The 22,801-nt window shown below is 35.7% G+C and overlaps 4 protein-coding genes across 7 annotated transcripts; 1 reads left to right on the forward strand and 3 right to left on the reverse strand.

Annotated features, from left to right (window-relative positions):
- Positions 1-1,356: 1,356 nt before the first annotated feature.
- LOC123891740 lies at positions 1,357-3,017 on the reverse strand. The gene is made up of 3 exons (XM_045941641.1): positions 2,619-3,017; positions 1,506-1,949; positions 1,357-1,401 (listed from the first exon to the last, which is right to left on the reverse strand). Exons 1-3 carry the CDS (start codon positions 3,015-3,017, stop codon positions 1,357-1,359), a joined length of 888 nt encoding a protein of 295 aa, XP_045797597.1.
- Positions 3,018-5,054: 2,037 nt separating this feature from the next.
- Positions 5,055-6,272, reverse strand: LOC123891756. Its single transcript, XM_045941654.1, has one exon. It carries the CDS (start codon positions 6,270-6,272, stop codon positions 5,055-5,057), a length of 1,218 nt encoding a protein of 405 aa, XP_045797610.1.
- A 2,855-nt stretch (positions 6,273-9,127) lies between these two features.
- LOC123909826 (putative B3 domain-containing protein At1g78640) lies at positions 9,128-9,610 on the forward strand. Its single transcript, XM_045960745.1, has one exon. It carries the CDS (start codon positions 9,128-9,130, stop codon positions 9,608-9,610), a length of 483 nt encoding a protein of 160 aa, XP_045816701.1.
- A 3,069-nt stretch (positions 9,611-12,679) lies between these two features.
- LOC123909831 (nuclear pore complex protein NUP1) lies at positions 12,680-21,818 on the reverse strand. Of its 4 annotated transcripts, XM_045960773.1 has the most exons (10): positions 21,455-21,532; positions 20,263-20,309; positions 18,806-19,117; positions 18,554-18,678; positions 17,558-17,756; positions 17,144-17,443; positions 16,980-17,066; positions 16,150-16,875; positions 15,094-15,752; positions 12,680-14,583 (listed from the first exon to the last, which is right to left on the reverse strand). In XM_045960773.1, exons 4-10 carry the CDS (start codon positions 18,577-18,579, stop codon positions 13,119-13,121), a joined length of 3,462 nt encoding a protein of 1,153 aa, XP_045816729.1. In that variant the 5' UTR covers positions 18,580-18,678; positions 18,806-19,117; positions 20,263-20,309; positions 21,455-21,532; the 3' UTR covers positions 12,680-13,118. The 4 variants fall into 4 exon arrangements, with proteins under 4 accessions (XP_045816729.1, XP_045816724.1, XP_045816716.1 ...); XM_045960768.1 differs by lacking the exon at positions 18,806-19,117 and having other exon boundaries at positions 21,455-21,818; XM_045960760.1 differs by lacking the exon at positions 18,806-19,117 and having other exon boundaries at positions 18,554-18,684; positions 21,455-21,779.
- Between the last annotated feature and the right edge of the window lie 983 nt (positions 21,819-22,801).

Below are 22,801 nucleotides of genomic sequence, written 5' to 3' on the forward strand. Positions count from 1 at the left end.
TTTCAATCCAACGGTGGATTTTATAAAATTTATATCGGTTAAAACGTTATTGAGAGGTGTAACATTTGGTGTCAAACTAGTTGGTGTCAACGGATCCTGACTCATATATATATATATATATATAGTTAATTAATATTTAATTTTTTCATGTAGGATCATATGGGTAAAATTTGAAGAAAAATATGATAAACTGTAAGTTATAAACTCAAAAAATTAATTGAAATAGCATCTAGAAAATAAGCGATAACTAGTAAAATAAATTATAAGCTTATAGTAAAAAACAGTTATCAAACAGAGCTTTTTTTATCATATGAGCTTATAAGCTATAACCTCAAATTGAGATCTTAACATATAAAACAATCGTATATTATCTGTAACTGATTAAGCATGTCATTTGTTTACTCTTTAGCAATTTTTTTTTTTTTTTTCACTTTGCTTTTCATGTACATTTACTTATCTGTCAATTTACTTTTATATGCACTTTATTTTGTACATTTTCTTTCAACTTCACACTTTTTGAGTATTATAAGACAGGCTAATGCTACGGTGGACTATCTTTACAAGTGGTCTACCGTGGATAAATGGTCTATCGAATATGAATTTTACGAAATTTACTGTTGGATTGAAAGTTTATATCGTATAGATCATCCATAAATTTTTTTAAATTTTTTTAAAATCATTTGATATGTTATTGAGGCTCATCAAAATTTACGTTATTTAATAAACTGTTAATCTCGATGTGCCTCAATAACATATCAAATGATTTTCAATTTTCTAAATTTTTCTATAGATGATCTATATGATATAAACTTTCAATCCAACGGTGAATTTTGTAAAATTCGTATTCATTATAATGTTATTCAAGACTGGTCCACCATGGACCACTTGATGAAATTGTCATATTATAATTTATCATGATGCTGTTAATTTCCACAAAGTATATAAGCATTGATGCAATACGTAAAATTCACATACTTGTAAGAACATTCTGAAAGAGTTAAATTTTATGGTGTTGCTAACATGTGTCATAAGGAAATACTATGTTAAGGAACTTAAAAATAGAATTTTATATAAAGAAAAAACAATATTTTGACTTTGAAATTAACCTTAAATGCACAACTTTTAAGACTAATTTTATAGTATTAAGTTACCTTAACATGTGTTATTATGACATATGTTTTTTTGAAGAAGTATTTTTTTTTTTTGAAGAAACTAAAATGGAATATATTAACACAAACAGCCTCCCCAGCACAAGGCGTACCGAGGTAGACTACACAAGTTTACAATAGAGTTAAAGAAATGCAATCACACCCAAATCAAACAAAACTCAAACACAACAATGGACTAGATAACCAGCTATGGTAGTTTAAAGCTAACGTGAAACTCGTCATCCTCAACCACCTAAAAGAGAAAAGCTTGATCTTATCCAATAAAAGATGAGGTGTGTCTATTGAGCCTTTGAATAAACGATGATTTCTCTCTGTCCATATCACCCAAGCACAAACGAGCCAAAGAAGCTGCATAAAGGATCGCCGCGCTCGGGATACACCTGCAGAAGCTGTAAACTGGACAAAATGATCACGCAAAGTAGTAGAAACCACCGGAGGAATGTCAACCCATTCGCGAACTAAGTCCCAAAGAGATCCAGCGAAGCTACATGAGAAAAATAAATGATGGGCCGACTCAGCCACTCCACAACCAAAAACACAAGTATCAACTGAAGAGGACAAAACACCACGATTGACCAGGTTGGCTCTCGTGGGCAATCTATCCCGCAATAAACGCCAAGCAAAAATGGACACCTTCAACGGAACCTGAGGGTGCCATATAAGGTTCTCCGCAGCATGCAAAATAACTGAAGCCTGAGAGGTTAGAATCTGATAAGCTCCCCTGACAGTATAACTTGTCTCTGGATCTGGGCACCACTGCCATCTATCCGAAGTCTGATCCTGCAAAGAAATATCAAGAAGTAAAGACTGACACTCCCCTAACAACTCCTCCTCCCACGCCCTCAACTGCCTCTGCCACTTCCACGCCTCTCCACCTCTCCCCCATCCTAAAACAAACCTCTCTGCAACCGTATGAGATTTAGTCTCTGCCAAAACAAAAAGGCGTCCAAACCGCTCCCTCAACGAGATCCCATCCACCCAGGGATCGGTCCAAAACAGAGTATCAGAACCGTCCCCCACCCTCCTCGACACATGCTCCCCAAACCAACTGCCTCCTGACTCACCCACACCCTCCCTAATACGCGCTACCTCCCTCCACCACACCGAACCTCTCTGACCACCCTCCCGAAGTCTACCGCCCTCAACCCCATACCGAGCTACCAATACTCTATACCACAAACCCTCTCTGTCTACCAACAACCTCCAACAGCACTTACCCAACAACGCTAAGTTGAACTCCCTCAACTGTCTAACCCCCAAACCTCCAAACTCCTTACGCAAGCAAATGGATTTCCAGCTAACCCAAGAGATTTTCCTAGAATCCTCACACCCCCCCCCCCAAAAAAATTTAATGAAAAGAGATTCAATAGAGGAAATGATACCTGAGGAAGCTTTGAAGAAAGAAAGAGCGTAAACAGGTAAAGATGTCAAAACAGACTTTAACAGAACCAGGCGACCACCAAACGACAAGAAGCGACTTTTCCACCCAGACAATCTATTCTTTATGCGAGACAACACCGGTTCCCAAAACACCAGGCGCCGCGGATCACCCCCAATCTGGAGACCCAAGTAAAGAAAAGGAATTTTTCCCACTTTGCAACACATAGCAGACGCAGCTTCATCTAACCAGGACCCAGGAATATTAACGCCAACCAACATGCTCTTGTTAAAATTCACCTTCAAGCCCGACATAGACTCAAAAAGCACTAAAACAGCCCGAAGAGCCCGAACATTCGCCCAACTTTTAACCCCCATCAATAGAGTATCATCAGCAAACTGAAGATGCGACACCATAATCGACTCTTGTCCACCAATACTGTACCCTGTAAACAAATTACGCGCTACCATAGCTTTCATAAGCACATTAAGACCCTCAGCCGCCAGAAGAAAAAGGAAAGGTGACAGCGGATCACCCTGCCGAAGCCCTCACCTAAGAGGAAATTCATCAGTTGGACTACCGTTAACTAACACAGAAGCTGTAGCCGTGCAAACACACTCTCTAATCCACTTCCTCCACAAAGTTGGGAACGACATTCTCCCCATAACGTCATCAAGATACCCCTAGTCCACCGAATCATACGCTTTCTCAAAATCTACCTTGAACAACATAAGATCCTTTTTAGACTTACGCGCCTCATCCACTATCTCATTTCCAATTAGAATACCATCAAGGATTTGTCTGTTCTTCACAAAAGCAGTCTGGGCCTCGGAAATTACACTGCCCATCACTTGACGCAGCCTATTAGCTAGAACCTTCGCCAGAATTTTATAAAGGCTTCCCACAAGCGAAATAGGTCGAAAGTCATTCAACCGTTGGGGACTATCCGTTTTGGGGATCAGAGCAATGAAAGTGGAATTGATACCTTTAGTCAACCTACCATTCCGATGAAAATCAAGAAGGAATCGCATAACGTCGCCCCGCAAATCGGCCCAGAAATCTTTTATAAAACCGAAATTAATGTCGTCGGGGCCCGGGCTTTTATAACTATCACAGTCCCACACAGCTTGTTTCACCTCAACCTCCGTAAAAGGTTTGATTAAGCCACCAATCTCCACCTGGCTCAACCGCTTAAACTGAAGGTCGTCAACCCCAGGTCTCTCCACAATAGGAGCCTTAAAGTGAGACTCAAAATGCGAAAACACCGCCTGCCTAATCGGAATCACGCCTTCTAGTGTTTCACCATCGACCTGAATAACGGACAAAGCATTCCTTCGTCGACGACTTGCCAAAACCGAATGAAAGTACTTAGAGTTTGCATCGCCTTCCTTAAGCCACAAAGACCGAGATTGTTGTCAACTGATGCTGGCATGCAGCTTAGAAAGCGAAAGAATATCATACGAAACTCCATGAAGCTCATCTAATTCCGCCTCAGAAAGATCATCATCCTCCCCCTTCTCATCGAGAGCTGAAAGCCTGACCTTCAAAGTATCAATGCGACTAGGAAGATTTTGAGCATGAGTCGTATGCCACTCTCTCAGGGCCTCCTTAATCATCTTGAGTTTTTCCTTGAGCACATATCCACCCCACCCATCAACCTGGAGCGAATTCCACTTTTCTCTAACAAACATGTTGTAACCGGGTATATCCTTCCAACACTTAAGCATCCTCATAGGACGAGGTCCCCAATCTTCCTCATTTGCAGACAAGACCAGAGGACAATGGTCAGACAAACCCCTCAACTTGGCTACTTGCTTGCAATTAGGCCACGTCAAGCACCACTCGTCAGAGAGAAGAAACCTGTCAAGACGGCTCATCGAGAGACCGTCCCCTTTAAACCATGAAAACTTACGTCCAATTAAGGGAAGATCTATCAAAGAGTTATCTTCAATAAATCGATTGAACGGAATATGATCCGAGGATCGATGCCCGCTCCTAACCGACCTTCTTTCATCTATGTGTTTGACAGCGTTAAAATCCCCACACACGCACACCTTTCTACCCGCCAGCAAATCGAGACGCACCGAAAGAGAATCCCACAAAGCTTGCTTAGCCCCATCATCACAAGGCACGTAGACATTTGCCACATGAAATTCGTCCCCAGTCCTAGAAAACCGACCGTGACACCACAAAACATGCTCTCGACTCTCAACCGACCAAACCTCCACCTCAGAAGAATCCCACAGAGTTAAAAGCCCTCCTGACGCCCCAACCGATGGGCGATACGAGAACCCGTGAGAAGAACTACACCAGAGTGTCTTACAGATAAAATCATCACAATATTGCAATTTCGTCTCCTGGATACAAAGAATAAAGGGTTTCAAATCCCCCACCATCTTACGCACCTCCTTCCTCTTTTCAGGGCCTCCCAGCCCTCTGATATTCCAAGAAATAATCTTCATCGGAACACAACACCCCTCCACCCCTACCAACAGAAGACCGCTACACTAGCACCCGTCAACCTTCCGGGTCCCCCCCGCACCAGACACCTGCCCTGAATTCCGTTTCTTGCCCTTGCCCGCCCTAGAAAGAATCTGGAACATATTCACATTATCTCCCTTAAACTTCACCCCAATGGCTTTCCCGATCCCCCACACGTCATCTACCGCCATTTGGTCATTGCCTTGAACCGCCACCCAATTCTTCCAATCGTTATTGACAGAAACCGACGAGGATGAACCTCCTGAAGAAGCTTGACGACTCAAAGAGCATGATCGATTCACCTCATCCCCACCCCTACGCCGACGAACGCTCTTTTTTAAGACCTTTAGCACCTCGCAACGATCTTTGCTTGGCATCCTAGCAACTTTTTTGATGCTATGTAGTGGATGGCGAAGCGGCCCTCCTGCTTTCCTTCTCCTCCGGTCCTGCTCTCCCTTTTTGACAAATTTCGGTCCTTGGTGAAGTGCCTTTCTACTCCTCTTACTAGCTGAAAAAATTACTCCCGCATCCCCATGATTCTGATCCTGCAGCCATTCCAAGCTCCAAGGCCCTGACAGAACGGAGCGTCTTGCCTCCGGAGGGCAAGAACTGGTACGCTTACTAAAAAATGACCGATTAGTAGGACGCATATGAGCCTCCTTCATGGGGGTAGACGTATCTTCCTTACCCTCCTGGACTCCGGACAAATCTTGGGAGCCCTTCCTCAAAACTGATAGGGTCCCGGCTCTCGAAGAAACTGGTCTAGCATCAGACTCATCAAAAATCTCCTTATCCCGCATACCTTGAACTTCGTTAGGCTCCTCCTCCTCCAGTCCTTCCTTAAATCTTTCAACTAACATATCAACACTGCGGTAGACCTCCGGATCCACATGACCTTCACCACAATCAGCTTGGGATTCCTCTGACTCGCTCTCCTCATCAATGAGACAAGAATCTTCACCCATAGAGTACCCCCATTCCTCCACAATCTTAATCTCCACTTGAATCCCATCCACAAGAGCAGTCACACTACTTTTGATTAAGTCAAGTTCGGGTGTAGCAATTAAAACTCGCGCGAAGTCTAATCTGTTCTTACCAACAGAACAACAATCTGTTCGGAGGAACCGTCCACTTTCAAAAACGCATAGCTGAAAGAATTGCTCATTCCAAGCATGAAGAGGGACACCGTACAAACAGACCCAAGCACCTCTCCGATAAGATGACGACTCCTTTTCCCAGCGCATCCAATTCGCGAAAACTAGTTGGAAAAACTATTATGACATATGTTAGCTTTCTCCAAACTTTATTATGATTATAATATAATATTATAGATTATAATTTTGAAAGAGTTAAAAGAAACATTTATAAAATAGTCGATTTAATAATATTTTTTTTCTTTCCTCAATTTATTTTAATAAAATATTTAAGAAATTGTTGTTTCAATTTCATTTTGATTTTTCAAGTAAGCCTTTTATGAATTGGATTATTATTCAATTTTTACATCTATTTTTGTATATAATTTTAAGAGTTTAATTGATATGCACTGACGGTGTAAAATAGTTTTACACCATCGTCCAATAAATAACAATCATTTTGTTATGTCATGTCAAGAAAGTGAGGTGAAGTTCGGTGATGTGGCGGAAAACATGATTGGTATTGGTTGACAGTATAAACACTGGCGGAACTAGGGGGTGGCTGGGGTGGGCCGCGGCCACCCCCGAAAAAATGAGAAATTACTTTAATACCCTTAGTAATTTTATAATATTAAATCTATATATATTTATTTGCACACATAGAGTATTAAAAGTCACGTGTAGCCCAGTGGTAGTTCAAGAGGTCATAGCGCCCTTGCATCCTGGGGTCGCGAGTTCAACTCTTGCTGACCCCAGTTTTGATTTTTAGTTCTTTTAAAAAAAGTATGTTCAATACCCATGATTTGAACCTAAGACATTTCTCACGCCACTAAACGTCTAAACCAATATTATTTTATAGAAAGTTGATTTTTATAGATATAATAATAATAATAATAATAATAAAAATAATAATAATAATAATAATATAAATGTTGAAAATAATAATAATATAAATGATATATCAATACGAACAATAGATAATTTCTATTTTTTTTCTCCAAAAAACAAACTAACTATTTTCAAATAAAAACAATCATTCTCTTTTAAGTATACATGTATTATGATGAAATATATAATTTTTTTATGATTAATTTTGTGCAAGTATTAGTTTAAAGTAACACGTGGTACACGTAGAATATTATTTACGGTATGCAATTTAATATTTTTATGATCAAATTTGTATTTTCTATTACTTAAATATTTGTTAGAAATATAATTTTTTTAGCGGCCCCCCTAGTTTAATTTCCTGGTTCCGCCACTGAGTATAAAATTATTTTACACCGTCGGTGCATATCAATTAAATCCTAATTTTAATAATAAAGAATCGACATTATTTTTAATTAATATTATTAGTAATTAGTTCTTACTAATGTAATTAGTTCTTATTATAGATATGAATTTTACCGCATTTAATAATGAATACTTTTCGTAAATAAAATGTTAGACACGCAAAATCATATCCAGAGATATGGCTATTGTGATGACGGTCAGGCAGCAATTTGAGAAAACGATTCTTTATTTTTTTGTTAGAGAAACGATTCTTATTTCTCAAATGAAATGTGAGTTACATTATTTATAAGAAGAAAAAAATATTTAAGGATAAAAAGGTGATAAGATTGTGATAGGATAATAACTAGATAAGTTTCTACCCAAAAGAAAAGAAACTAGATAAGTGCATCAAACACATGATAGAATAAATAGTAATCTAGTTTTTTTTTTTTTTTGGTAGAAACTTATCTAGTTATTTACTATTTTTTGTGCTCGTAAAGTTACGATCACAATTATTGATCAACTGTTAATATGATTTTCTTATCATGTGTCCATCAAATGCACAATAGGATAGGATAAGTGTTTTTCTTGTCACTATCATATTATAATTATTCTATTATGTCTCTATCTTATCTTGGGCGTCAAACGAACCCATAATAATTAGTGGAAGTTTTTTTTTAATGGAATTATTTCATTTTTATGAAAGAGGAAAAATTGCGGATTTACTTCTAAATTAAGAGATATCGGTGGATTTTTTTTCTGAGGAACCAATGAAAAATGAAGTACAACATTGTACTTAACTTTTAACCCAAGTGGGGGCATTAGTGTGATGGAACATGGTTTTGGTTCATTGGGTTGGGCTGAGTTGTACTCTATTCTGGCCTGCCCGCTTGAAGTTGAGAGTTGGGCCATGGGATTTGGGCGAAGGCCTAAATATCCTGGTCTCTAGAATAGAGGGAACCGCATAAGGTTGGCTTTACAGAGCAGTGAACACCTCCTGCTCTTGACAGTGAAGGGATAATAGGCTGATGTACTCTCAGTCCACATAATCTGATGGGCTTAGCACATTGAACCATCACTTTTATGAAAGAAGTAACCAAAAAAATAATACTTAACTTTTTCTAAAAAAAAAAAAACATTATACATAACTAAAAATTAATAATACCAAAATCCCTCAAAATAATTAAGACCTTCCTTTGGAATTTATTTGTCCTTTTTGTAGGATCATTGTCTAATTTTCACCCGTTATTTCTTTATCTAATTATTTTACGTCTTTTCTTTAAGATATAATAATATGTAAAAAAGAATTAAATGATTTCTTACTCAAAGAATCAATTTGGAAAAACAACACTAATTGTTAAAAAATTTAAAATTACTATCTTTTTTTTAATTTACGTGATTTAGTCATTAGAATCTTTTTATTTTTCAGAAAAAGTGGTAATGATTAAAATTTGAGTAACATCATAATATATTTTATATGTGTGTAATCACAATGTTAGTAATTATTTTGCATTTGTATCATTTACCATATAAGCTCTAATTCCTCTTTTTAGGCTTGTCCAAATCCACATCACCTATTTGATTTAGTTTCTCTATAAAATAATTCATTTTTCATTTGTAAATCATGTTCTTTAATTTCACTTAATTAAAAAAGTTTATGCAACAAAACCTAAGATCAAAAAACATTTGCATTCTATATGGCTAACATTTACCCCTTCAACACAACATGCACCCATTTATCATTGGGTGTGTGTCCATGTCCCAAGTCAAAAGCACACACATATCACATTGGAAGAAGATGGTGGGGTTACTCAACCAACTTGATGCTATATGATGATCCTTGGAAGATCAAGAAAGTACTTCAAGAGAATGATCTTGATGATAAGCTAATGTTGGACAAAGATTTAGTAGAGGAGTTGGTGTTACCTGTGTTGGCTGCTGGTTCTGATGTTGAAAGAGGAACTTTGGTTAGGATTTTTGATTGCGACAACGAATCGAGGCATGTGTTGGTTCTCAAGAGATGTGAGGTTTGTTCAGCAAACTATGTTTTCTTTGAGAATTGGTTCCATGATTTTGTTAGAAGAAGGGGATTGAAGAAAGGAGATGAGATTGGCTTCCATTGGGATCCATATATGAAACACTTTGATTTCTCTGTTTTATTTAGGACTATTAGGATGTAGTAGCATGCATGCACTAGAAGAAATTATTTGTACTATGTTTTTGGGTGTTCTTTTACACAACCATGCATTACCCCCTCTTTTATTTTTTTGGTTTTCTGTTTTTTATTAATAATGGTTATGATAATATTATCAAATTCATTTTGTAGTCCTAACTGGTTCGATCGATTAGTTTATCTCCAGTTGTTTACAGAGAATATCTGGTAACAAAAACTAAGCTGTCCAATAAATTGCATGTTACTTTGTGAAACACTCTGTTTTACTTTCTAGGCATAAATGCATAATGATATTATCTAAATTCATTTTGTAGTCCAAACTGATTCTAGTGATTAGTTGATCTCCAGTTGCGCACAAAAAATATATGGTAAAGAAAACTAAGTTGTCTAATAAATTGCTATGTCTTTTATGTTACTAGTTACTACTACATTTACATTTGCGAAACACTGTGTTTTACTTTCTAGTAGGGGTGCTCACGGTATGGTTTGGTTTGGTTCGGTTTTGAGTATAAAAGTCATTCTAATCGAGAGATAAAAATGTATACGGTTCGGTTTGGCTCGGTTGATTTTTAAAAAGTCTGGTTCGGTTAGTTTTTAAAAAGTCATCCAAACTAAACCAAACCAATGCGGTTAGGGTTGGTTCGGTTTGTGCGGTTTGTCACGATATAAAAAATAAGACAATATTTCCAACTTGTTACAAAATAAACATAGAAAAATTTATTTTATTGTTTATATGCTACAATATGCATATACATAAATTGCATATATATAATAATTGATAGAGTTAATTTGGGTTGATTGTTAATAGTTGATAGAGTTAAGTTAAGTATTGCGGTTTGGTTTGGTTTTCTGAAATGAAAACCGCAAATCAAACCAGACCGTGCGGTTTAGAAGATAAATGATCCGTGCGGCTAAAATTAAATGTGTTTTTTGCGGTTTTAGTTTGGATTGGTTCGGTTTGCGATTTTACTTTTGGATTTGTTCGGATACGAACACCCCTACTTTCTAGACATAAATGAATAATGATATGGCTAAGACTCGGCTCCAATTTTTAGAGAGAAATTTCACCTTCTCTATAACTTTTCTCTTCATAATCCATTTTAGATGGGGTGATTTTAAATCATTTGTTTGGTTTAGAGTCACCCGTTTACATTGATTTTTCTTTTTTTTTTTTTTATTTTATTGTCTAAATGCGGCTTTATTTGCGTTGTTTGAGTTCTCATTTGATTCAGATTGACATATCAAATTTGATCTATATATTTAATCAATGACTTAGACGTTGACGTTACAGATTCGAAAGTATGGATCTTCTAGTCACTTTTGTAGACATTTTACCATTTCATGTTATTCATCTTTTCAGTTTTAGCGACGTGTTGTTTTCATTGTTGTTCTTTTTTATTTATATAGTATAAGTATGAAGTTTCCACCAGTGTTTTAGAAATGATTAATCTCTGTCGAAAAACTTGTTAGACAAGCATGATGGATCTCCATACGCAAGAATTAGGAATCAAATAACCACTTGCTTAAAAGGAAAAAAAAACGAGTTATGATATATTGGCCCGAGTCCGGTCCCTGTTGGTCTACGGATTAAATGGATTGACCAGCGTACCATTACAGAATAAAAAATATTTTTAAAAAAAAAAAGAAACTAAAAAATGGTATCATAAGAATTCTTTTTTGAAAAACTAAAAAAACAATATCTATTACTAATATATTAAAATCGATTACCACCAAAGTTACTAATTTATCTTTGTTACTTTTAACCACGTTGTAAGTTTTATATACTTCATTGTAATTTCAATAAAAAAAATATTAAAAAAAATATAGAAAGATGATATGCTTAAATATAGGAACAAAACATACTATAGATAACAACAAAAACAGAACAATCTATACATAAAAATAGGGGGGAAACAATAAAAAATTATAGAAAATTTAGTAAATAAAAAAATTATAGAAAAAACCGCATAAAAATAGAAATATAGAAATAATAAAAAATATAATTAATTGGCCAGACAGGCGCGTTATGTCAAAAAAAAAGATAAGTCTTATGTTGTGGTCAATTTGTTAATAAAAAATTGTTGTTGCTAAATAAAGATGTGTCTTATGTTATGATGAGTTTGTTAATAAAAGATTTTTGTTGCTACTAAAAAAATCAAGAGTATTGTTGGTATTATAAAAAGTCCACACCAAAACTCATGTATTCTCTTTATATATAGATATAGATATAGATATAGATATAGATATAAACGAAACTAAACAATATTACTACAAAGTTTACTAAATTATCCTAAATATTCCTAATAAAATTTCTAATTTTTTATTAAAAATATATACGAAACCATTATTTATCACTTAAACATAAAAATTGAATAAATAAGTTTACAAGAAGTAACTAACACTTTTGTCAAAAAATAAAAATAAATAAATAATTAACACAATAATTCTACTTATATTTTAACAATATTATTATATAACAAATTTTTAAATATTTAATTTTAAATAAATTGTCTACATTAATATACTGACAAACTCAAATATCGAATAAAAGTCAATAGACCCGTGCGAATGCACGGGTCTTTAACTAGTTAATGTTAATAATTTTATACTATAACATGTAAGTTGCAAGTAATAAATAAATAAACTACAAATGATATTCAATAGAAAAAATTGGCCATTTATATATAGTTTGTGACATTGTTATGATTTTAGCTATCTTTTCCATGCAGCTAATACTGTGAGTTAAATCAATAAAAAAAATCACATGATATATGTCTGGTTGTGATATTTTATGATTTTATGATTTTATCTTTCTATATTTTCTATATAAATCAATGAGGGAGAAGAACATGTATGTTTGTTGTGTCGTGAAGAAAAAAGAAAAAAGAAAACAATATGTCGCTATTAGAGTGCTATAAATTTTATATATATATATATATATATATATATATATATATATATATATATATATATATATATATATATATATATATATATATATATATATATATATATTTAAGTGTACACTTCTTTATTTTTGGAGACATTTAGTATTGGACATGAGACAAATTATAAGTGATAAAAGGTACTACTTTTTTTATAAGCTAGAAATTTATTAGTGTAGATTAAATTCATGCCTGTTTCGGCCTACGATAAAAATAAACGATAATACAGGGATTTTGTGATCACAACGACACAACCGACCAAATGTTGATCTAGAACCAAGACCTATAAGTCTAACCAGTACAACAAATACAGCAAATAATGTTCTATCATATCATATTATTACAAAATTGTGCAAACTTATGCCTTGCATTAAATAAGAAGCAAGACAGATGATACTAACCAGCATGCGTGTGTTGATTTCATTTCAATAGCATCTCACTTGTCCAGAGTGCAACCTCAACAGCCAAATTAAGGGATCACTTGCCTTTAGAGCTTATTTATTTGTTGCAATCATGAGCAGACTGCATCAGTGACATTACTAACCACTTCCATAAGTAACAGTCTTTCTCTTACTTCTTACGCTGCCTGTTGTGTTTAATTTTAATATGCTTTCGACCAGACTTATCAACACCACCAGTGCCCAGCGAGAAACTCCCTCCAGCGTTAAATTCTAGACTGCCGGAAGCCAGAAATGGAGATGGATTCTGTGGAGCAATATTCTGTTGACCCCCAAACTGGAAAGGATTCGCTGCTGGTGGAGTTGGTGCACCGAATACAAAATTTGATTGAACCGGGGGAGGTTGTTGACCAAATACAGGAGTGACGGATGGAGTTGCTTGAACTGTATCCTCGGCCATACTGTCCTCCATGCTCGTTTGATCATTATTAACAGAAGCTGTCCCAAATGCAAAGACAGGACTAGGGTTTCCAAAAGCAGGCTGTGTATTGGTAGTAGCTGCAGCTGAATTAAATGAGAATGGAGGAACTGATGCACCTGTAGATGATCCAAACACCATGGGAGAACTGGTGGAAGTAGACGGAGTGGATGTTCCAAAGGAAACCCCAGAAGTAGATGATGATGATGATGATGAACTAAAGGGAGTACCAAACAGAGATGACTTGCTGGGCTGCCAACTCGGAAGTCCAAATGAAGTAGAATTTGTGCCACTATTGGAGTTAACAGGGTTGGCTTCCAAAGAGGAGGCAGCGGTGCTTTGTCCAGAAATTGTACCAGAGTTAAAAATATTTGTTGCAGGACTTGAACAAGGGAGCGACGGAGTCCCTGAAGAAAAAGCTGTATTCCCGGTCAACTCAACTAATGGGGATGATGTAGATGACCCAAATGCCACAGACTGACTCTGAGTCGAAGTTGCAAAACCACTAGTAGCACTTGGTGCCAGAGTACCAACGGAAGACCCACTTATAGTGCCAAAGATAGAACCCTGAGTCTGGGACTGGCTATTTGCAGATGTTGCCGACGAACTAAAGCCAAAAATGCTATTCCCGGTACTTCCAACAGCAGCAGAAGAGCTTCCGAAGGAAGTGGTTCCAAGATTACCAATTCCAGTATTCTGTTCTCCCTTGGTTTCCACTGGTTCTGTGGAAGATGATAGAGGTAAACTTGTTGATGGCGAAGGAGTGGATCCAAATGTGAAAAGGGAAGTTGTGGAAGATGAAGACACCATCACTGGGGCAGAGGTGCTGGTTGTCATGCTGGGTATGGAAGTTACAGCGGCACTGATGCTGCTGCTTGTTGCAAGGGATGAACTACTGAACATATTCTGACTAGTAGAATTATTTGTAACCACAGGAAGAAATGGGGAGGAAAATACAGGGCTTGGAGCAGCAGATCCATTACTTGAACTAGAACTGTTACCAAAAGTAAATATATTTGTGGGTGATGTTAACAATGATGTAGATGCTGAAGATGGTTCTGATGATGGAGCAGGGAATCCAGAAACTCTATTAGTCTTGGCATCAGCATTATCTGATTCATGAACTTTTGGCACTGAATCAACATTACCAGCAGCAGAACTGTAAATGAAGGGGTAATTAGTGCATTGAATGTTGTATCACTTCACTGAATATAATGTAGGATGTGGCTATATCTATTTCCATTCAACAGTGCATCAAATTAAAACTATAATTATAATCATGGTTTACATCACAGAAATCAGAGTCAAAATGTATAAAGTAAACAGGAAATAAGTTCAAAATGCATTTTCAACGAGATTATAAAATCAAAGTTGAAGATAACACAACACAGCATGATAAATTAGTTTAATCAACAAGTCTGACTCTGACTGTGAGTGCAAAATGTGTTCTGCGAGTCAAATGATACCTAAGCAATAACAGGGAATAATGGAAAGCACTAAATGAAGACATATGAGTATACCGTAGCTAACACAGGAAAAGGTAGAAGTTAATTATGAAAGAAAAGATATACTCCAAAATGCAAAATGAGATTACTAATCCAGAAACAAAAAATTCTTCGCTGATGAAAATGTCAATAGAACAGCCAGAACAAAACACAATTACACTGACCTGGTCGAGCATAGCTTTGAGTCAGGAGCTCCACCAAATTTGAAAAAAGTAGAGTCACCACCAACTGATGAAGAGGAAGTAAACGGCACTAGTGGAACACTGTCATTATTTTTGTTGAACCCAAAATTAACTGATGGAGCATCAGTAGCACTTGTTTCCTTTGATGGTGCAGCGTTATCCAAACCAAATACTGGACCTGTTTTAGTGGACTCTTTTGGTTGATCATCAGCACCTGTCAGCTCTGTCGAAGGAACAAAATTATTCCCAAAGTTAAACAGGGGAGGATCAGCAACTGATCCATTTGGTGAAGTAGGCTTGTCAGAACTTAAATTAGTGTGCTTCGATGTTTTAACTGCACCCATATTTGAATTAACAGTAGGACCAGCGGCAATAGACGAAGTTATTGATGTTGGTGCGTCAACCTTCTCATCAACTATCAAACTATCATGTGTCCTAAGTTTACCATCTGCTGTAAAACTTTTGGATGACATCACTACAGATGAACCTGGTGGCGTCTCCTGTACAGGTTTTTCAATGGCAGAGGCTGTTTTCTCAGCCACAGCAGTAGAGCCTTTTGTGTCTTTCCTAGATGTAGAGAAAGGAGAGGCAGCTCCATTAGGACATGCATCATCATCATCATCATCCAACTCCAGAAAATCCTATGAGAGAAGGAGGGAGAGGAAAAAACAGTCAATAATAATCACGGTCTAATATTAAATCATGCTTCGCTTGAAAACTCAACTCACTTCATATTATCAGGAATCAAAAATCAAAGGTGAAAACAAAAAACACCTAGGCAACTGCTCCAATCATCATGTGATAACTAAGTGGACGAAAGAAAGAATAAAAAACTAAATATAAATATAGTAAAGAACTAAATATAAATATAAATATAAATATAAATAGAGTTTTTTTTAGAGATTTTTTCAGAACTTACATTTTTTAAGTTCCAAAAAAAGTAACGACAGATATCAATTAGATAACAATTTTTCAGAACTTAAAGATTAACTACAGCAGTCCATCAACTAGATAACAATTTAAAGAAATCTAACTCACCTCATGTGCACTCATACAGAAAGCCCTCTTTTTTGAGGGAGGGTCAGAAGAAACTTCAGATTTTCCAATAGACATGACTTGGTTCCTTGGGACAGTAGAGTCTGAACCAGTTACTGCTGGAATTAATCCATTATTCAGAGAAACAGGCTTCAGACCATTTTCCATCTTGCTCCTCTTTGATGTCAACTTTTGAGCACTAGCAGACAAACTTCTAAGAGTATCATCTAATTCATTATCCTGGACACTATCCAACAATTTTGATGAATCTACTGTCTCCATGCTTCGGAGAGCTTGTCCTCGTAACATGGAAGATGACAACTTCGTTGGAGATTTATCATTCACATTTGGCATCCTTAGTATCGACGATTTTTCTTTGGGAGAAACCATCTTATCAAGTTGCTGCAGTATTTTTGAGGCCATCTCACTAGATTTTGATGGTAAAGGAGGAAAGCTGCTACTAGGCATGGTGTCATCTTCATTTTCTGCTGAGGATTTGCTATGGCTATGCTTAACTTCACCGGACAGAATAGGCTTCTGCATGGACAATGAAGATTGCTGAGCAGCATTAATAATACCAACCCCGCTACTAGTTATAGGCAGAGGGCTGTCTGAGTGAGTCAGGGTCAATCCTTTAGAGGATAGAAGATTAGCCTTGTGACGGATTCGGCGTATAGGACCTAAAGATCCTATATCATTGCCTAATACAGAACTTCTACGTTTTAATCCCTGCAAGGGGGGGGGGGGGGGGGGGGGGGGGGGGGCATCAGTAAAATATCCCTTGAAAAACCTTTAAATATTATAAAAGGATAGATCTAATAATCAAAAGTTACCCCTTGTTTAGTTCCAGAAAGTACACCATGATCGAGTGCATGCTGAGTTGAAGATGATGGCCCATCTTCAACATGAATCCCAGCACCCTGTAAAGTGAGGAAAAATATATTAATTTCGGCTTCAGAAATATCTTAATCTAAAATACTTTCAGTGAATGGCAAACCTTGAGTCTGGAGGCTGGATAAACTCTAGGATAAGGTGTTGCAGCCATATTATATATTGCCGATCTGCCACGAGATCTTGGGGTCAAAAAACCATTTTCAGAAACCCTAGCATGGTTAGTAGCCCTTGGCACAATTGACATAACAGGGGATTTTTGAACAAAGTGATGGCCTTTCAGTAGAATTGAATCCTCCCCGGTAGGACTTCGCGAGCCTACCATTAATGGGGATACCTGGGAAGGCCTGCTCTCCATGTAAGCCTTTCCTAGTTGCGCAGGTGAAGCAACACCTTCAACAGAAATCTATACACAGTATATGATTGTACATGTTAAATAGAACATGATGTGGTTTCACATCCATAACATGTAATATAATAATATATATACATATAAAGATAATGAAGAAAATTGTCATACACTGAAAGTGGAATGTGGGGTGGAAACAACATGGTTTTCGATCCCATTTTCTAATGCTGGGGTTTGGGGATACTCTTCCTTTTGGTTACGAGGCAACACTGATTCTAATGGAACCACTTCTGTCCTCTTTCCTTCTTCCCTGGCAGCTGTATCTACGGATCTAGAATGCATAAGCTCTACCAAATGATCAATCTCTGATCTGTGGAAAAGTATACACTTTATCATGTACAAAACCAACAAGAAGCAATCACAAAAGACACATAGAAATTAAGAAGAAGCATATTGCAAGTTTGAAAACAAGTAAGTTTTAATAAATTAGAAAGGAAATGGAATTATAACCATCAAGCATATTCCACCAAGTAGACTCAACTACATGGATCAAACAATGACAACATATATTGTATTAAAAAGAACAAATTATTGCATTATTGTTTACCAATTCATGTCATCCAGATTCAAAAAAGTTTTATGTCAACTGTCAGGAGCAGCCAACCCAACAACAACCTCCTCTTTTGCTCTCATATAAATAAACAAACCAAAATTATTTTATTGACACAAGACAATACAAACCATCTAAACTTTAATATCATACAAAAAGCAAAATCAAGTAAATGCACACCATTATTAGAAATAAAATTGAAAATCAGATGAATATATATCTGCTTAAACCACTGATAAAGCCAATATTTCACTGTATGACATCACAACATGCAACACAGAACTTCCTTGGTTGTCACAGGAAGAGGTAATCCTAATCATAATATACTATAAGACAATTGGGATTAAGTAAAATAATCTTAGTTATTCACGTCTGATTGGACAATCAAAAGATTAGCTATTCTGCCTCTGACCTGATATGCCCAATGTGTTTTTGTTTGAGTATATAGAAATAATAGATCCAAAATGCAGTGTAAACAAGTTTATCAAATGTAGAAAATAAATACATTTATCGAGCAACCCAATACCAATCAGTTATGCCACATGTACAAAGCAGACCTGGTAAAAGTCTGATGCGTTAACATTTTCTCAAGCTCAGGTAAACCAACTTCAGCAGATAGGTTAATCTGATCACTACTTTCGCCTCGTACTCTTTGTTGCTTGCCAGATGACTCATTTGCAACCTGTACCTCCTCATACAACAAAAAATAACAGAAACCATCAATTATGCAAGCAACAATATTAAAAAAATAATAAAAGTTAGACAAGAATCATGCACAGTGACTAATGCGAGCATGGATGGCTCTGTACATTGAAGGAAGCATATTCGGATCCAGTTCAAGTTGTCGTTGAACAAGTTGTGAGAGTTTGCTTGAAGGATACCCATTATGTCTAGAACAAGATTCCAAACCATTGCCTAGAGAGGAAGGGTACAGGTGCTATGCAAAGTTCCTCCACACTCCTAGCTATCGTTCTCTTTAAACAAGATCTGAGTATACCTCCTTTCCACATGCTTCAAGCATCCATGCTCATATCAGTAATAACAGCAACCACTGATGAATAACGCTCTTCAACACAATGTTATCAATAACAGATGGCGGATCTTGACAGCCAGCCAAATATCTGCCATATAAATATGGCTCATTGATAAAAAAATCCTTTTTAATTATATTTTGTTTGGTGAATAGAGACAGAGAGAAAAGGGAAGTCTTACTACTAGCCATTAGCCAACCATCGTGAATTCCTATCTTCAAAAAAATTAGGGTTTTATAATCTTAAAGCACCATAAGAGCAAAATCTGATTGAGTCATATGTATTATTATCGAATGGCATATTCTTGAGGTTATTTCGAAAATCAAAATCATTGCATTTCACCATGCACGATTTATATTTTATGTAATTCACAAATGCTAGTAACTATTAAAACCCCATGCTCACAGTATTATTGAGGCAAATGGAAGACCATGGCAGAAAGCCAGATATCCACCATAAAATACCATGGCACCGCCATCCTTCACGAATTGCTCATGGTGGTTGTAAACAATCCACCACCGCAATTCCCCATGGCGCCACCATGGCCGATTTTGACAACACCGCGTGCTTATATATCTACATTTACCAAGCATTAAGCAATAATTCATTTATATGGAATAATTATAGCAATTACAAACATAAACACTTTTGAGTCTACTTCATCTCCTACCTAGATAACTAACAATAGAGTGCAATACCCAACCAAACGTGCTACAATATATTTCAACGCACTGTAATCCTGCTTACCAACACAACTAAATCATTCCATGAAAACTTGATCCATTACAAAATATGTTGTAGTTAAGTACCAACAAGGTTTTAAACAACATTTTTTCAGGAAAACTAACAAACTCCCCATAAGTAATGCCCATTAATCTTAAGCATAGGTTTCTACTCAATGCAGAAGTATATTCAATCACCATCAGTTGAACATGCCACAAGAACCCATGGAGGTCCTTGACAAATGAACAAGTAGTCCTTAATTAACAAAAGATAAAACCACACCTGAGAATAAGTTTGAATAGAAACGGGCAAATAAACAAGATCCATAAATTTTAATCAAATTTCATTAAGTGATTGAAAAAATGAACAACCAAATAATTATTAGTAGCTTTATGGTAAGGTAACAAATAATAATACAAACTTTAAAATGAAGTATATGGGAAGCACATTTGAGGAATGACTCCTAAGAAAAGGAACCGGTGAATATATACATCAGAAGCAAGCATACTTACAAAGGTAGATGTTTCCTTGCGATTGTCCCTTGCTTCTTGTACTGTTTCTGTGCCCAAAAAAATCACAGGATAAACATGGAATCATTTGATTACTTCAATATCAGAGAAGAATCGCGCACAAAGCAGATAGGAAGAAAAATCAAAGAAAATTTACAACAAATTACTAAGCATATACATACCATTATGACAACTTTATACAAAATATATATAAAACGACCAAAGAGAGCTCGCAGAAAATTTTCATAGCCATTGTTCCCCGTTTTTTATCTTCACTGATTCAAGTTTACAAATTATACTATTTTTATCATGTTATTGAAGATACTGTTTACATATCCATATAGGGGCTAGACGGGAACTAGTCTACAACTCTACATCTAAAGCATTTTGATCATGTTCGCCTTACAAACTGAATCCAACAGATATGTGTTCAGTGATGCAGTCCAATTTGATAACTGCACACACACTTCTTAGTTCTTATGCCATTCATCGCCCCTACTTTCAAAACGCTAAAATCATTATCCATTTAATCTAACCAACACACTTAGCTCAACTTAATACTGCATTTACATTTACAGTAGCTCTACTAAGACAACATGCAAAAATATAATACAATGAATTGTACCCTGTTTGGATATATAGCTTATTTGCAGCTTATAGCATAACCGCTTATTACAATAAGTGTTTAAGAATAAGCTTACATAAGCTATTTTTATAACATCAGATAAAATTAAATTAAATTGTTTTTGTATCTGCTATAAACTATTTTCATAAGCTATCTTGGAGAACTTGTAAAAAAAAACTTAAAAAAAAAAACTTATTAAAAAATGTCATAGGCTGTTTTTTATAATTTCAACCAAACAGTTCACAAAACTTATGCCAGTAGATAAAAGCTCTAATAAGCTAATCCAAACAGCCCTTAGCTAGAACCACAACACAAAGTATCAACCTATCCACAATTCATGAACTAGAATTCAATTAGTTACTAAACGCATAACAACAATCTAATAACAACAAAGACAATTAACACGATCTTTAATGCTAAACATTGACACTATCATTAATCATTAATTAATTAATTAATTAACAATAACACCAAAAACTATCAATTCTCGTGAAGAAATGCAAAAGAAAAACTGAAAATGAAGAAATCTTAGCTCAATTAGATTAAGTAATTGAGGAATTAAAGAAAAACCTGAAGGAGGTGGAGGAAGGCGTTTGCGGAAAACGGAGGCGAAGAGACGGTGAGCGCTATAAGTGATGAGCCTCTGCGCGGGATCTAAGAGCTTCGAGAGCCAACCGTTGTTATGGTTAGGGTTTCTCAGAGCTGTCGGCGGCCGATCGTAAGGCGTTGTTTGGGTTCTCCGGAATGGTCGTTTTCGGAACTTGCCGAAACCTCCTCCGCCTTCGTAACCGTTTTCTTCACGCGCCGTCGCCATGTGAGAAAGAGAGAGCGGTGAAGGAACTTCAAATTCAAGGTTGAGAGCGTGCAAATAAATTAGGGTTTAGTCGGTGAGAGAGATATGATGATAATAATTAACTAGAACTTTGACCCACGCATGGGTAGGTTTAATATGTAATAATAAAAAATAAGGAGGGTGTATTGGATTGAGATTTCATGGGATTTTAAAAGACTTTTTTATGACAAAAAAATCTTGAGGTATTCAATCAAGACTTTTACAAAAGTTAAATAAATCTTGTGGTATTCAATTAAGACAAATATGATTTTTTTTTCAGGGCAATAAAATCCGTTGGTATTCAATTGAGATTTGGTACTACTTTTAAAATGTCTACTGGTATTCAAAAGTCTACCGATTTTGATGGATTCTTCTATGGAATGGATTTTGAGAGACTTTTTAGTTGAAAATACACTTGATAGACTTTTTCAACAATCTCACCAAAAGCCTTGAGACTTTTTTGAAATCTCCAAGACTTTTTATTTTCATCATCATTGTATCAAATTTTTTTTTCTTTATTTTTTCATAGTTCATCATCACTGCACTCCTTCTTCTTTTCTTTGTTCACTTGTTCAAAAATCTCACCAAAAGACTTGAGACTTTTTCAAACTCTCCAAGATTTTTTACTTTCATCATCATTATATCGGTTCTTCTTCTTCTTCTTCTTCTATCAAATATGTTTTTTTGCAAAAAAATATTTTAACAAATTCTACATCTTTTTTACAAACTTTTGATTCAATACAACTTTTTACGGCAAATTTTTTTTCGTTACCTTCATCTGCTTCTTTTCCCATCAATGGTGATAATGGTTTTTATTTGTGATTAGAAACATATACGTGAAAAAAATGTAAGGCTTTTTTTTTGTTTAAAAATTTGGATTCCCAAAAAAATATAATTTCTTTTATTAAAATTTATTGATTCTTTTAAAATTTGCCTAATATACAAAAGTTTCTTAATATATAAAGTATTATGAAATCTTGATTGTAAAAAGTTTTTTGAAAAAAATCTCTCAAAATCCATTCAAATCATGTGTTAAAAATCTTGATTGTAAAAAAGTCTCTGTAAAAAAGTCTTTAAAATCTCAC

This window comes from Trifolium pratense, linkage group LG1 (assembly GCF_020283565.1).
Source record: "Trifolium pratense cultivar HEN17-A07 linkage group LG1, ARS_RC_1.1, whole genome shotgun sequence".
Taxonomy (NCBI): Eukaryota; Viridiplantae; Streptophyta; class Magnoliopsida; order Fabales; family Fabaceae; genus Trifolium; species Trifolium pratense.

What these genes read in the sequence shown, in the direction of transcription:
- LOC123891740 (XM_045941641.1), bottom strand. Translation starts at nt 3,017, where the DNA reads ATGGTAGCGCGTAATTTGTTTACAGGGTACAGTATTGGTGGACAAGAG. An exon ending in TGTCGTTTGGTGGTCGCCTG is followed by an intron (nt 1,950 to 2,618) that starts GTTCTGTTAAAG and finishes ATTTCTTTGCAG; the next exon opens with GATCAGACTTCGGATAGATG. An exon ending in TTATGCAGCTTCTTTGGCTC is followed by an intron (nt 1,402 to 1,505) that starts GTTTGTGCTTGG and finishes TTTCTCTTTTAG; the next exon opens with GTGGTTGAGGATGACGAGTT.
- LOC123909831 (XM_045960753.1), bottom strand. Translation starts at nt 21,698, where the DNA reads ATGGCGACGGCGCGTGAAGAAAACGGTTACGAAGGCGGAGGAGGTTTC. An exon ending in CCCCACATTCCACTTTCAGT is followed by an intron (nt 17,444 to 17,557) that starts GTATGACAATTT and finishes TACTGTGTATAG; the next exon opens with ATTTCTGTTGAAGGTGTTGC. An exon ending in TCAAAGCTATGCTCGACCAG is followed by an intron (nt 14,584 to 15,093) that starts GTCAGTGTAATT and finishes CTTCATTTACAG; the next exon opens with TTCTGCTGCTGGTAATGTTG.
- LOC123909826 (XM_045960745.1), top strand. Translation starts at nt 9,128, where the DNA reads ATGGCTAACATTTACCCCTTCAACACAACATGCACCCATTTATCATTG.
- LOC123891756 (XM_045941654.1), bottom strand. Translation starts at nt 6,272, where the DNA reads ATGCGCTGGGAAAAGGAGTCGTCATCTTATCGGAGAGGTGCTTGGGTC.